Below are 14,916 nucleotides of genomic sequence, written 5' to 3'. Positions count from 1 at the left end.
CTTGGAGATGCAATCCTTTCCCCAGAATCCTCCTGGCCTATTTCTAAAAGCTGGACATTGTCTACCCCTCAGGGACCTAAGAGCAGCAAGGTTCACAGAGGAGCTGCAGCAGCACTTTCCTGCCAGGGCTGAGCTCCTGGATCAATGTGGGGGGATTTTCACCTCTCTGCTTTCAGAGCATGGCTCTTCTGCAAGGAAAAAGGATGTTCCTTACTGTAAAAAAGCAGGTATGGTACAGCATCGCCAAGCCAAATGTATCTTGATTCAGCTCTTTTGCTTCTACATCCCCTGAGGATGGAGATCTGCATCCTGCAGAGTGTCCTTGTGCTGAAAGTTTGTGCAGATGTTGCAGCATTTCAGAGATCACTCAAATCTGATGGAAACACTATATGGGGAAACTGTATTTTAGTATCTGCCTCAAACTCAGAAAACAGAGGAAGCATCTTGGCTTTAATTCTGATTCCCTTTCCTCTAATGTTGATTTCCCTTCTTAATTTCCTCTTTGATACCTTTGATTGATCTCTAAGAATTAAATGATTGTGAAATTCTAAGCACTGCAAACTGCTGTAAATAGAAGCAGACCAGACAGAATGGTGTTAAATGAACAAAAATGGCCAGTTTATTCACTGGAACAGTTATGCATTACACTGTAATTTTAATTGGAACATAAAGATGTAAGAATCAGTATATCAGCTTCTTTAAATTATTTTCTTCAGCACTAGAGTGTTTTTCCCAACCATTTGACTGCATGATCATATTACACATGTACAAGCACAGACTTTATGAATCCCTCACAAGGTATTAATCTAGGATTGTCTACAAGGACAAGGAAAAGTTAACATGAGAATTACTTCAATTTTAAAAATAAATGATGCATTTTTGGAAACAAGAATTATTTAACTTTTTTTGCTTTTAGCATAAAGTAGCAACAAGAAGAGTTTCCAATATTCAGTCTTTAGCAAATGAACATATATACTTTTATATTCTTCACCACCTAGAAACACTTCATCATTTAACCCCAAGAAGGCAGGACAACATAATGTCAATTCAACATAGGAGTAGCTGAGTTATTACAGCAGTAAACATACAGTATACAAATTTGTGTTTGTCACAAACTCCACCAATGCTAAAACTCTTTTGAAAGGAACACAGCAATCTGTATGGTTCATTAAATACAGAACATCATGCAAATGGAAACATTAAATAGATTACAAAAATCACAAAACATCGGTTTTCTTTTTTTTTTAATTGTTTACAAAGGATCAAGTTAATTAACCCTTTAACAGTCAAACCACAGGGCTGAAAATCAATAGGGAAATAAGTAATAAAATGGACTTAATTTAACCACTGGCATAGCACACATAGCCATATCTGTGAACAGGAGAAATAATAATAAAATACGCTAGATCACTCTTATTTCTTGTTCATAGCTGATAAAAGACCAACTAGCTAGCAAGCCAGTTTACTTGAAACTTTTATAAAATTCTTCTTTACTGATTTTCCAAAATATTTTTGAAATCAAGCAACCACCTATTCAATAAAAACTCAGATTACTAACACTGAGAAAAAACATACACTCTTAGCCACTCTTTTACAGCTAATCATGATAATCTAAACAAATAGCTTTGTAGAAAGACACTTTTGAAATACAAGGCTCTATCACCCAGAGTCTGCCCACACGTTAACTCCAGTAATGAAATATTGGATTTTTCCTTTACCTTTTGTCACTTTGTCACTTGGGTGCCATTACATTTCACAAAGGGGATTTTCAAGAACTCTACAGGAAACAGATTAAAAACCAATAAGGATTTAAACTCTGCACCTCCAAATGAAAGATACAGACTCTCTGTGATAGTTCTCTTGCCCTCCTAGCAAGAGGAATATGCATATCACACAAGAAATAAGAATTTTCTAGCTTAGTTATGGACATGGAGAAGCTACACGATGTTAACAATGTCATGCACACATTTTCCATTGCATATTTTGATGTATTTGTGCCTGAAGGCGAAAGGCAATTGCTTTTCCACAGGATGCTTAATTACACTAAAAAAAAAACCCTTAATGGTTAAAAAAGTCTGAATAGTATCTATCCCTTTCAGACTCACTGCACACACAGCAAAGGAAAACTGAAGAAGAAGTGATGACTGGAATTTTTAAAGAGGTAACTATAGCAATTATCATACTTCAAAGGTAAAACATCAGTCCCTGCCATTCTCAAAAGAAGATTTCCGAGGAACAAAAGAAAGAAATTTACTGTAACTTCAATGGATAGGCATCTTCTGCCAAAGAAAGGAACAGACCTCAGAAAGGCTGATGTAATTTATACCTTATGATGATGATGGTCAGTCCAGCTGTAAGTGGAGCTGACAGCACAGCTACTGACTTTGGCAATGCAGGATGAACCACAAGGTTGGTACCAAAATTAGGGCCTGGACTCTTGAGTGTCATTCCCAGTGGGATAAGGTCAGATTTTACTGACAGCTTACTTAAGTAATTCCAACATAATTATGGTGAGCAGCCTTCATAGGTGAGGTCATATTTCGTAAGTGAGGTTATATTTCATAACATAATCTCCTTTATGTACACACATTAATATGGTAAATGGCTTAAACAACTTTGTCATTGTTTTTAAAATATAAAACAAACTGAAAATCCACTTGGCATTAAAACTTGCAGCGTTAATTAGTTTCATTCTACAAACTCTGCTGTATAGCTATGATTACATTAATTTACTGTGAAAAATGTGGATAGAGAAAGCACAGAGATGCCAACCTGTCAATCAGATCAATCAGAAAGAATATCACTACTGCCCCCATTTAGAAGGCAGAAAATCCTATACAATTAGCATGAAAAACAGTTATGTCCTCTTTCTTTAAAACCTCCATATATGTTCTGACTGATAGAAAATATATTTTTCCATACTATTACATTTTACAATTTATTTTTCATATTTTTCTTTTTTTATATTTTTTTTTTCTATTTCTTTCCTTTTCTTCTTTTCCTCACACATTTCCTATAAACTGGATTTCCACAAGCAGATAATTTCACTGAACAAGGAATAATTTTTCACTACATCAGAAAATAAAACCCAAACCAAAATGCTCCTGTTTTGACCTAAATGACCCTATTTTGAGTAGGCTATTTCAAATCCAAAGAAATTTCAAGGCCATCATAGAAAACAAAAGCTGTGTTTCAGACACAAAAGTCAGAGCAGGATTTGAATTGCCTCCTTACTGAGTAGAACACATAGCTGTGTTTCTAAGTATACTCAACCATTACAAATATATCTATAATTTTTTCTTAATCCTTAAAAATCAGAATAGATATCAACACAATGTAAACTAATTTTAAATGGGCAAAATTTTGCAACCCTTAAAAAAACCCAGGCTTTTGTTTCTGGTTTTGTCTGCATGTAAATATTCCCTACAAAATCTCAAAGTTTTATATTATCAATCAATATATAACAAAGAAGAGGTTTTCATCTTAAGTTCAAGGTATGTATTTTATTTTATTTTATACTGGTTAACTGACAAAAGTTGTCCCAGGGACCTACAGAGTTTTTTAACTTACAATGCAATAACTACAACCATTTGTACATCAAAGTTGATTTGTTTCTAGTTCTCTCACATTTCCAACAATTACATTTTATTACATATAAAAAAATGTAAATTGAAAACTTAGGAATTAAAAATTTAAAACTTAAGAGAATAAAAACATTTATTTCTATAAAACAGGGCCACAACTTCTATACCACTGGATGTTCTTTCATAACTCTTGATCCACATGGACATGCATATGTTTCTAAACTTTTTGATAACCTTTTTTTTCCCCAATAAATTTGTATCTATATAGAAAGGAAACATATTTCACTGAACTACTGCTTAACTAAAGTTTAGGAAAATGCCTTTGATTTGGATAAGAAAATAGGAAAAACTATTCCAAGTGCAGTCAGTGGTAACTGCATTCAAAGTGCTATGCAAACTCCTTCTCCTATTAACAATATACAGTAGCTGTCTTTGTTGGACACAGATATTCTTACACCAGTCAGACAAGGTCAGGAATCTGGAGATGCTTTTTGAAACCTGAATTTGCCTCAGACAAAATACTGTGGGGATTTTTTAAAAAATCAAAATAGCAGCTAAACTCAGTGTCAGACACCATGATGGAGCTGAACAAGTTTCACTTGACCTTTCCATAACAAGACAACAGGCAGCTTAATTATGATACTGAATAGTGATGTAAAGGTATATGAGAAAAATCATGTGAACCCCATGGAAACCAAAGTCACAACACTGCCAAGTGTTATCTGTTTGATCTGATCAGGACTGGGTATCAGTTTGTTCCTATTTTCTCTATCTCTGAGTATTTTGTTACTACAGCTCAGCTGCTTTGCCAAGGTTACACGACAGACGTTGTTGATGACATAAAATATTTCTATTTACAGCACCTTTGTTCTTGGTACTATGGTAATAATGATTTGTTAGGCACACTGAGTGGTCACCGATTCTTTCCTCTGCTGATGTTTTCTGTATTGTAACATTTGGTAAGCACTGTTACTAAAAAATCTGACTTCATTTTCTCAGATTCAGGCAGAATTTGAAAGAATTGTTCCAGCCACACTTGCAGCAATTTTTTTCCCCAGCTGCCCCGTACCTTAGGCTGTACTGTGTTTCCCACTTGTTGGTCAAACATGTGCTGCAGAGAAGGAATAAAGACATGTGGAAATATCCAAGCCTCTCTTCTGTAAATAAATTAAGGCCACCTAACAAAACAAGGAGCCTGCTAGTTACCAACAAGTAGGCAGCACTGAAGACTTGTTGCTCCACCTGATGACCGGATGGGAAACCCACAGATGCTGAACCCTCTGTTTAGCAATTTCCCTTGCTGCCAAGTACCGTGCAAAATAAATTCCTCTACCCTTGATTTTGTTCTGAAACTCACTGCTTTTAAGAAAAAAAAAAAACAGGCTTACTCAGCTTTTGCAGGAAAGAATCTTTAACTAGGAACACTGTGCACTGTTGCGATAGAGTCTGCGTAGTGTTGATCACCTGAGTATTTGTCATAAACTGACATGAGCTAAGGTTCTGTGTCTGTTGATTTTTGGCAAGGAAAAAATGCACTACAGTAAAGTCCTGCTGACTTTGATCCACACCATCAACCCTACCTGCATGAGCTCTTTCTCCACAGAATACTTCACACGAAACGCACACGACTTCCCCACTCAAACCAGCCTTTCCTGGTAAGGCCTTGAGCTAGGATCCTGAATATGGGAGTGGGAGGAAAGAATGTTCTCAATTAGCACACAGCATTTTACTTATTTTAGATTTTCTTTCTCAGATACCAAATAGAAAGTAATCCCAAAAAACAGCACCAATTCATGATGCGAGAAGTATAATTACAATGCAAGCAAACAACTGAAAACAAATCAGTACATTATCCTTTCATCTCCTTCTTAGGCTTAATAATTATCTTTCAGTGAAGAGCTAGAACAAAACCAGAAGCTAGTGTCATAGGAATTAAAAAAAACAAGTGCATAAACAATATCAGTGCAGCAGCAAAATATACAGTCATTGTTAACATTCCAATTCAACCCATTTCCAACATTTTTGTGCAATAAAAATTGGCCATATGCTGGCCAATGCAACAAGCCTTTTTTTTAATATTAACACAGTCATTCTTCACTGAAGCTATTTCTGCTTGGATTTAAAAAATAAAATTAGTTAAATACAACTCTCACAAAAAAAAAAAAAAAACGGACTGTATTTTATAAACACAAAATTCTGGTGCAAATAAAGTAAGAAATAAATATCACACCCTTGAAGACAAAAAGAAATTTGAACTGGTTCCTATGGCTGAACTTAGGGATGTGAGGGTAGGATTTTTGTAACATATTTTTTTAACATTGGCTTAAGTCTCTCATCATTTCAGAGGTAAAGCCAAGCAGCTGGGAGGAACATTTTTTTGTTGAGTTGTTAAATTTCACTACACTTCAGTTGTGATAGCACAGTTTGAGTACAATCAGAGGAACCACAAAAAGTCTTCTTGATAGGTTGGGCTCTGTGCTTTGCGGTGTTCTTCTCAACCTTCCCTCAGTTGCCAGAGCAGGGGATATGAATCCAGACTTGCCAATGCAGCAACAAGGCAGGATTGTCCACCCACTTGCTGGGAACAACCCCAACCTTTGTTGCATGAGCTCCGCTCTGTTTGCATTCTCTCTTGCGTTGCATATGAAGATTAGGGGTAAGGAGGAGGCTTAGAGAGACAGTTGAGAGGGGCACACTGAGAGCTGGAATGTGGCTGCTCTTCTGGAAGAGCATTAGGACTGAAAATTAAAAAGAAAAGAGAAAAAGTGCTTAAAATACAAGGCAAAATTTTACAAGCATGTAAATAGTACAGGGCTGGAAATGAACTTTAAAATGGGGTGAAGCCTCATCTCTAAATCCATATCCTCAGACACTCAGTATACATGCAGAAAACTCTCAGTGCACAGCAAGTCAGTGAGACTTGGATGTGTTTGTGAGGTGGACCAGATATCCCACTTCACAATTCCTGAACACAATTGCTGTTTGCATGCTGGGATGACAAAGACCGTGTGGAGAAAAAAATGCATCTATGAAATGAGAGCAAATTTGAAGGACAAGATGCAGGTGCCATCTTTAGGTGAGTATTAAAGATTGCCTATTTGTAGCTGATTCCCTTTTGGAAATGAAGGCTGGAAATCAGGTTTCATAGCTCTGTGAAAATGTAATGCCTCCTGAATTTGACCTATTTACTAGTTCATTTGTACAAATACAGTGTAGCCTTCTTCATCAGGCCCCTTAACCATTACACGTTATGTAATTTACACTCCCGAAGTGTGGGGATTTCTTATGTTTTGTTTCCTTTGGGGTTTTATGCTGCTCAAACCCTTTTTGTTCTGTCATATATTTCTGTCATTTTACTGTTTCTCATGTACAATTTGTCTGATAACATCATTCACCTGTTAATTCACCTGTCTGGAGTGCATTTATAGCACTCACTGGCACATAGAACAGAGAGGTCTGAACCAGCTCACAGGGGCTGGAGTAGCAACAAAGAAAAGGGGCAGCTAACACAAACACACCCCACTTCTTGGTGCAGAGCTGTAGAAAAACAAGATACCAAAACAAAATGCAGGAAAATTTCATTTATAAAGAGAAGCAAAAGGGAAAAAAGGAGAAAAATACCAAAAACCCCAGTTCTTTAATGGGTCTGGGAAGAGTTTTTCCCCTTAATGCTTCAAATGTTCTACAGTGTTGAAGTTATTCCAAGCTCAGCACTGTGATGTATGATAAAGCACCATCATTTATGTCTCTGTCTTCAAGAGAATTTGCCTTCTCTGTTTTCCTCCTTTAGAAACTGCACTTTTACATACTATCTCTGCAGCACAGACTATTGGAGTTCTGGCTGAAGGAATGCAATTAGCCTATTGCTGGAAATGAATCAATTTGAAATGCCAGAGGTGTTTGGAAAAATGCTACTGGAAATGCCAGCAGTACTGAAAATGTCTTTGGTTTCCACACACAGCATTTACTTAAGGAAACAAAGAGATGACATTGTGTTTGACTGAAGAAAGAAAGAAGTGTGCACCACCACCATTAAGTAACTTGATGGCAATGTCCACAGTTTCAAATCAGAAAATCTGAGAGGCTTTAGCCCCAAATACACAATTCTACAGGAGCTACAGTCCTTGCACCTCTGGGCTTTTTGAAGATCATAAAATTGCATGTTTTAAGTTAGATCCTGTTTCCCAGTAATGCTCCTGAAGATGAGTTTCCTGATAGCAAAATGGGTGATGAGAGGGGGGTTATAGAAGCTCAGGGTCCCACAAGCTTTGTTTTATGCTCAGCTGTCTAACAGTTCAGGCCCAACGTGTGTAGTGTTATGGACTGTGACCCCTCAGAAGAAGTATTTCTTTCCATGGCTATATCCATCCTTTCCTCCTGTCATATTCTGCCACATGCAGATGCAGATACAGCATCCACAAAGAGATCTCATTAAGATCTTTATCTGCTCCACATCAATGACTGTCTCAGGAGTGACTGCAGATTGACCCAAAAGCTCTGTATTTACTCTCAAACTTATCCACTCATCCAGAGCCAGCTCCTGGCTTCAGCACCTCCCAAGTTTTCAAGAAAGGCTTAGGAGAAGCACTAGCCCTAATTCCTTCAGAGACAGAAAACTGAATTAGAATCTTAACATCCCATTTAGGGAAGACAAACAAGGAGGTGATTACACAACCCTACAAAGACTGGCTTACTCTTCTCCCTTGCTGCCTTGTTTCTTTTTAAACAGGACTCCTGTAATTGCCAGAGAGGAACAGAAACTCAGCACACACATTCCTTGCTCGTTAGCAGAGATGTGTTTGCCTTTTGGGGCTTCCTTCCTAACTTTAAAATAAGCAACAAAAGATGCTCATGCTCTGAGGGAGAGGACTAGTGAGGAAATGGCTGTAGCTGCAACTAGTTATGTACAGCATCAGTGGTCTGAAAGAACCTCCTTGAGACACATAAGATTCTCCTCTACACAAATATAAACAACTTTATGGCGTGACCTTCAGTACAAAGCCAGCCATGACTGTAAAAACTGTACTACAGACTATCCCAGGCTATGCTCAGATTAGCAATTTTAAGCACTGTTCCCTGAGTTATAGTAATTTTCTTTTTCCTGGTAATTCTGCATTGTTTCTTACTTTGAAATACAAGCACACTTTGTGCACAGAAGAAATAGAAAAATTTGTCTTGCTATCTCCTTTTCAATCAATAATAAACATTCAGGGCACTAGGAAGAGAAAAAAATTTCAAGGCTACCAGGCACCTCTATAGCAGCATACATAATCACATCACCTGCAGCTCAAATAGATTCAATCTTTTTCTAAAACTCTGCTGTTATACCTTCCTCTCTTCAGAAACACAATTCATCCAGTTCATTAATGCAGATTGCTGTAGCAGTACATAAACTAAAAATACATCAGAATCAGCAAGTGACACGAGGCATTCAATGTGCTTTTTATGGCAGTAGAGGTGCTGGTGGCAGCAGGTCCTGGAGCTGAGCTATCACACACACTGGCAGTCACAGACAGCAGAGGATGGCAGGGCAGATTAATAACACAAAGCAGGACAGAGACATGGAAGAACTTGAGTTTTTGACTATAAACAGAGAATAAGGAACAATAATGTTACATTCACCCAATTGGATATGTGTAGTTTTAAAAACATTTGGTTTTTACAGACTTTTTGTGAACATATCTTTAAATGCTGGTATTATTTGGGGATGTATTCATTCAATTGACGAATAAAGTCTGTGCGATTTTTTTTGTGTTAGTAGTATTGTCTGGCTTTATGCAGCTCTTTTATTTTATTTTCCTGGCACTCAAAATACTAATCATGTATTTCTAAAATTAACTGGGAAATGATGTGCAAAGCCCTTCAGTGTTTGTAAGTGCTCTGCTCTGGCTTAGAGATGCCATTCACATGCAACACTGTCTGGCATTGATTGCAACTGTAACAAACCAGCAAAGGAAAATATAAACAGACCAATTATATTTTCAGAACGCAGAAATTTTGCATGTGTTAAGTTGCACATTTTACCCTTTAAAAAATTTATTTCTTACTTTATATAAATAAGCATTACTTTAATATTTATTTATAATATATTATTATAGTAAATTATATAAATATATTCATATTTATTATATATAAATAAAAAGCATTATTTCATATTAAAAGGCAATATTAATTTAATTTGAGGTACTGGGGAGCTGTGGTTTTTTTTTTTTTTTATTAATAGATAATTTGGGCCTAGAATTTTGGCCTCTGATAATGAAAATGAGGTTTTCAGTGCATTCAACAGAAACCTAAATACAATCCAAACGTGGGCATGCTATTTTTAATATTGGATAATGGTAATATTTTAGTCTTGTCCAATATAGTCCATCAGACAGGTAGTTACAGGTGCTGAGAAGGGGGAACAGCACCCAGTAATTGTCAGGGCAGGCCTGGATTTGGGTGCTTGCCCCACATCCCTAGACCTGGAAACTGAGGTGATGTATGGAAGGCAGTGAGACTTTTGGGCACTGCTGCATCAGTTTAATTTTAAAAAAATCTCTTAAGAATAGTTCTCACAGATCCTCCAATCAAGTTTCAATTGAAACATGCAGATTCAAGCAAAAAGACCAATGTAAAGCTAAAATGAATTGACTAGATCTGCCCTGGAGTCTCATTTGGCTTGAAACTGCCTTGCTTATCTAGTGAGATTTACCAAAGCCTCTGTGCTGGAATCACATTTACTAAAGATGCCAGAGTTATAAAGTCCAAGTTAAAAACCACAATATAGCTAATGAATGAGGGAAAGCTCTCTGTGCATCTCCCTGTGCTATGGTCAGGTGCATTAACTGGTTTGAACACAATTAGACACTGCAGGATGTGGAAAACATCTGTGTGAAGCACAAGCTTTAACCAGCTATTTAGTCCTGGCTGAAATGCCACTCAGAGGTCACATTATATTGCAAGAATTGTGTTGGAGACTTTAAAAAACAAGCACAGCTTTCTGTCAAAATGGGTGACTTCAAGGACAGTCAGAGGACAAGGAATGGTGGGACAAGCTCCTGGCTTCCTTCTGTGCTGCATTTAGAAAACCCAAACCTCAGTAAGTCTAATTGGTCCTTAAATGCCCTCAAATTTTACTCCAGATTCCAATTACTTTATATAAACAGCTCAACAATTTATGTCATCATGCTGACTTGCATTAAATTGGTTGTTATGCTTCACTGCTTTCCAGAGCTGGGCAGGTAATGTGGCCGAGGCAAGCAAGGCAGCAATGTGAATCTATCAAAATCAGTGCTGTTTTGACTTCACCAGACAAGTACAAACCTAGTGGGAAAAAAAAAATAGTCACCTGAAAGTCAGTTTTTCAGCTAAGTATGTAAGGTGTATGCTGTTTGTAAGATGACTGATCTGAAGTTTTTAAAATATTAACCATATTTTAAATTATCAGAACAAGGTAATGTTTGCAGATTTTTGAGAAGATAATTTGAAATTACAGAAGGAATTCTTGATGTGCATGTAGAGAGGGATGGTATTTGCGCATATTCATCACTAGAAGAGTAGCTCTGGAAGGAACAGCCTTTAATTAAATTAAATAGGGTTAAAATTGTTGATGTTAACCTTCCATGTGTACAAAAGCACCTATTGCTAATCTCAAATTGCTCTAACATCTAAAATACAGCAGCATCACTTTACTGGCATATTAAGAATTTTAAATGTAACTTGTAATTTTTTTCAGTGAGCTGTAGAACTCCAAACTGCAAATCAGTAAATTATTCTTTCCAGTTATAATGACTTTACACCTTTTCAGTAAAATTTTCATATTGCTCTTACATAGTAAAGAAGAGAATAGTACCTCCACTTTGCAGGCAATAAAAGAGAGGCACTAACTTGGTCACTGCAGTTCAGGCAAAGGCCTAAAAACAATGTAAACTATTTTAAATGAGTGCAGAGACATAAGTGAATATTAGCATAGAATGTGCCATGAACAGATAAAATCATTGTAATGTCCTTTTGCTTTGCTTAGGTTTGGGGTTGTGCCTTGATTAACCCAGCCATCCCAGAAACATGATGTGGCCTTTGCACCACCTATGAGCAAGGACACCAGGAGTTTACTTTTAAAAACAAGATTAAAAGCTGATTGCCTTAGGTCTGAATTTCCAAGTCAGGGAGAACTTTGAAGTGTCTGCTAAAATCTCACCAATGCCTTTGAAATCCCACCTTACAAAAGAGAAGCCTGCACCTACCCCTGAAATTAAAAGTCCCCCATTTCAGTAAATCTTTCTAGCAACAAAATAAATTCATTACTACTTTGGCATCATCGAGAAACTGCATCAAAATATCAAATGAGGGCTGCAAGATCCAGCTTGGCATTTTTTCCATATTTTTACAGGGAAGCAAGTGCACGAATGCCGTGACTCATGTTGGTGCTGTCACTGCAGAAATTACCACTGTTCCTCAAGCTGTTAAAGGTTTGCTGTTAGAGAAAAAGTGAAGAGCTTTTGTCTGAGGAGGAGGAGGAGGAGGAGGAGGAGGAGGAGGAGGAGGAGGAGGAGAGGGTGGCAGGCATGCATGCAGCTCTGTGCAAAGACAGGAGAGTTAGTGGAGTTTACCTGACAGTCTGGCAATCTGGCCCCCTGGCTAGTTGTGAGCCGTGTGGCGGTATGGAGGCAGCAGGCTGCTGACAATCTACAAGAAACTGATAAATTAGACATATATACAGAGAGATTACAGAGCAAGGGTTAGTAACAGCACTACACAGGCTAGGCATCTCAGGGAGAGATTTAGTGAGGAATGTGCTCTTGGTGCCTTATCTGACAGAAACACCTTTTTTTCTGATAGCAGTGACATTGGCTGTTGCATTTTTCTCCTTCTCAGAAGGAGCACTGGAAACATTTTTGTTTGTTTTCCCTTAGCACTGACAAATTTTTGTTTAAGCAGACAGCAGTAATGGGTTATATTCAGGATCTGGGTTTAAACCTTGTACTTATCATTCTTCTGCTCATCATCTTGTTTTGCTCACATCTAATATGAAAAGTGTCAATAAAGCTACTCAAAATTTATCCAAAAAACTCATATCCATATGAAAACAATTATGTCATCTCATTACAACATACAACAAAGAGCTGTAAGAAAGTCTTTTCAATTTCTGAACAATGCTTGTGAGATTGGGGTTTTTTTGTAAGAAAAAGGGAGAAAGTCAGTTTCACTGTTTTGTCTCAACTATTTTATCAATTCCCTGTCAAAGAAGTGTCCACATTAATCACTTGCAAAGCTGTACTATGGTTCCTTATTTATTAAATAACAGTAAAGCCAAATAATCCTTCATTGCTATGTTTTCCTGTGACATTCAAAATACGAAGACAGGTTTAGACTGGATAATACTTGTGGGCTTTCATGGAAGTAGCTGAACAAGGCAACCCTGCTTTCTAAGTCAGTAGTGTTTACTGAGATTTCCAGATCTCAAGATTTGCTCTGTTTCCCTGCAGCATTCTGGCCTTTCATTCCACTGCCTGTGTGATTCAGATTGTCACACATCAGGATCTTTTCAAACATTAGAATCTATGGCTGAAATTCTGAGCCTATGAAAAATCACTGGAGATTATTTTTTGTCTCCAGCAGGATTTGCAGACCTATCATCCTTCCTGCCTGCTCAACCTGATTCTCAACCTCTTCGATGGACCAGGGTTATTTTCCCCTAAACCTTAAAAGCAAGACAAGGGAACTCCACATACTTGGAAAGAATTTTATTTTTTTTTTCAACTGGTTGCTACTTTAAGCTCAGTGCCAATATTCATTTCTCTTTACGATCTAGATGTGTTTCAAAACCCCTTTCTATTCTTTGCCTCAATCAATGGAAGAACACGCAAGTAACTTGCTGTCAAGAGTGTTGAGCTGACATCAGGTGCCGCAGAGCAACACATCTTCATAGCACACTGAGCATCATATCCACTGTTATAACATTTCCCTGCCATACCAGCCCACAGGGCCTCTCCCTAGCTCCTGTGCAGATCTGTGCTGACCTCCAGTGGGTAAGAAGCAAGTGTACCCAAATCACTGGTTTCTTCCTGCTTCAGCACAGAGAAGAAGAGTTTGGAGCTATTTTCTAGAAAAATAACTGCAGAGTTTGTGCTGGCACCAGAAATGGAGTAAGAAAGAATACTCTGGCACTCTCATTTACCAGGACTGTCACTACAGTCCTCACTGCATCTTTTAGCAGAGGAGTGCAAGAGTTAGCGATGTATTTGAGTCATGAATTTGTTGTTTGTCATTTCAGCACAAAGCTCAATTAAAATAAGCGGTGTCTGAGAAACAGACAGATCAGGCTATCTGCAGAGAGAAAATGATGGCAAAAAAAATTAATGCTTTATTCTAAATAAAATAGTTTGCAGAAGTCCAAAGTAAAGTCATGCCTGACAGGGTATACAAGGTAATCAGTGAGGAAAGAAATACAGAATAGAATGCTGTGTGATGAAAAGGTGCAGAAAGGTTTCACTAATACAGAAGAAATTGTTCTGACAGGCTTTCCCAGAACAACACAAATGCCTGATTTATGATCCTGTTCTAATATCTCAAACATGGTGCAAATAGTTTATGATGCATCTTGATCTGCTGCATTTGGCAGAATGCTTGAATAGTGAGCCAGGTTCTGGGAGGATTATGCAAGCTGGATAATAACATTTCAGTGAGCATACTCCCTTGACTTTGTGTGAAACACTTTTCTAGCTGGTGTCAGCAAAGCTCTTGCAGTCTGGCTCACATTCACATCAGGACCAGATCTAGTGATCCACATGTCTTAAGATGACTGAATCGTCCTCCCACATCCTCCAGGAGTGAAGTTTCTGAGGATTATGCTAGGAAAGAGCTAAGCAGAATGCATATGGCTTACATAGACACATTTCAAATTCAAAGGAGCTTCTTATCTACTTATGTCCAAGGAGCTGTGCGAGAGCTAACTTTATTCCTTCTATATTTAATCCTTTTAAGTATTTTGGAGGATTTATAACACCCTTCTCTAATGTCATGACAATCATAAAACGACTTCTTTCTACTAAGGAATTCCTGCCTGTATTAAGGAAATGTTTGTTTCTTTCTGAAATACTCTGAAGGTTAAAACTCTCAAAAAAGTCTTGACTAATTCTAATGTCACATGCCATAAAGACAAGGTAAGAAAGACATGTTCGTTTTTACTGACAAAAAGTAAAAATATATTTTTAAATCACATTGGAAGAACCCTGTTACTTGTGTTTTTTAAATACCAGGGCCTGTCAGTCAAGCTATAGTGTGAAAGGACAGTCTGTCATCTATGCAGAAGGTACTTGGGGTACAGACACAGATTACACTTTTTGCTGTG

At 37.5% G+C, this 14,916-nt stretch overlaps 1 protein-coding gene across 6 annotated transcripts in view; it reads right to left on the bottom strand.

The window, feature by feature from the left end:
- Positions 1-643: 643 nt before the first annotated feature.
- BICD1 (BICD cargo adaptor 1) overlaps positions 644-14,916 on the bottom strand; it is a 172,327-nt gene continuing 158,054 nt past the window's right edge. Inside the window, exons 9-10 of one of the 6 annotated variants that reach the window (XM_058804698.1) lie at positions 12,176-12,251; positions 644-6,322 (exon numbers count right to left, since the gene is read on the bottom strand). In XM_058804698.1, the coding sequence (XP_058660681.1) occupies positions 6,235-6,322; positions 12,176-12,251 (164 nt within the window). In that variant the 3' untranslated portion in view covers positions 644-6,234. Of the gene's footprint in view, positions 6,323-12,175; positions 12,262-14,916 lie in introns of all 6 variants that reach the window. The other 5 variants (XM_058804693.1, XM_058804694.1, XM_058804692.1 and 2 more) reach the window with 5 other exon arrangements.

This window comes from Ammospiza caudacuta, chromosome 5 (assembly GCF_027887145.1).
Source record: "Ammospiza caudacuta isolate bAmmCau1 chromosome 5, bAmmCau1.pri, whole genome shotgun sequence".
Lineage (NCBI taxonomy): Eukaryota > Metazoa > Chordata > Aves > Passeriformes > Passerellidae > Ammospiza > Ammospiza caudacuta.
This window is presented reverse-complemented; position numbering and strand designations above follow the sequence as displayed.